Source organism: Osmia bicornis, unplaced genomic scaffold (assembly GCF_907164935.1).
Source record: "Osmia bicornis bicornis unplaced genomic scaffold, iOsmBic2.1, whole genome shotgun sequence".
Lineage (NCBI taxonomy): Eukaryota > Metazoa > Arthropoda > Insecta > Hymenoptera > Megachilidae > Osmia > Osmia bicornis.
Window position 1 is genome coordinate 11,073 of NW_025791278.1, and position 1,353 is coordinate 12,425.

Genomic DNA, 1,353 nt, shown 5'->3' on the forward strand with positions numbered 1-1,353 from the left:
GTGTGAAAATAACGAAATCCTTTTAATAAAGGAATGGTTTTAATAAAGTAATGATTGTAACTTTATTTGTCACAATGTGCTCCGTTCTTTGGCACGTTGTCCGAACGAAGATGTACAGAATAACTTTAATAAAATCGGTTGGAAGAATTAACTTTTACTAATTTGCGCACTGATATTCGATCGTAATCTCAATTTGGTCTAATCGTCGTTAAACGGTTGAGCGACACGCGTGTCTCCGCGAAACCACCGCATGGTGGGGGCTGCGCATAGCCCTATAATTTAATGTTTGCGCGGTGACGTCACGGCGACTCTTGCGACGCTCTCGATAAGGTGTAACCGAACACGCCGGGCCCCGTTGAATGAACTCATTCAAGAACTTTGTTGGGCGTCAGACTCGACATTAATGTCAATCGGCAAGAAACGTAATTTCGAAATGGGTCGCTTGTACGTTGAGTTCGCTGTTTTAATGGTTACGACGCGAATTATCCCGTCGGTACCGGGGTGACAATCTATTATGCGTGCTAATTCCCATTGTGCTGGTGGAGTGCATTCATTTCGCAAGAGGACAAGCTGACCGATTTTTGTGAGATTTTGCGCGACTCTCCACTTCGGACGTTGATGAAGAGTATGTAAGTATTCGGTATGCCACGCTTTCCAAAAGGTTTCCGTTATTCGCTGGATTAACTGCCAACGTGACAGTCGGTTTTCTTTTAATTGTAGTACGCTTGGTTCCGGAATTGAGGTTAAGGCCGATCCAATCAAGAAATGACCTGGTGTAAGTGCGTTATAATCATCGATGCAATCAGACATGGCGATGAGCGGACGAGAATTTAATGCGGCTTCGATACGACACAGTACTGTGGTTAATTCCTCAAAGGAGAGTGTATGAGTACCGATGGATCGGCGTAAATGGTGCTTAACACTTTTCACCGCTGCCTCCCACAACCCTCCAAAATGAGGTGCTGATGGGCGTAAAAAGTGCCAAGCGACCCCATCCACGGCGAGCTTATTATGGAGATTGGTATCTCGTAGAGATTCTCGGTGAGCTTTTCTCAGTTCCTTGTTTGCTCCTTGAAAAGTCGTTCCATTGTCTGAATACATGGATTTTGGAATTCCGCGTCGGGACACAAATCCCGTATAAGCTGCTAGGAATGCGGCTGATGTATAGTCGCTTACGAGATCTAAATAGACGGCCTTTGTTGCCATACAAACAAAAACTGCAATGTAAGCTTTGTGCGATTTGTGTCCTCGTCCCGATGTAGTACGAACGTGAATCGGGCCTGCGTAGTCGACACCTGTATTTATGAATGGTCTTTCTACCGCAGTGACTCTGGATGCCGGTAAATCTCCCAT

At 45.3% G+C, this 1,353-nt stretch overlaps 1 protein-coding gene across 1 annotated transcript; it reads right to left on the reverse strand.

The window, feature by feature from the left end:
- Positions 1 to 369: 369 nt before the first annotated feature.
- On the reverse strand, positions 370 to 1,353 carry LOC123988919. Its single transcript, XM_046289678.1, has one exon. It carries the CDS (start codon positions 1,351 to 1,353, stop codon positions 370 to 372), a length of 984 nt encoding a protein of 327 aa, XP_046145634.1.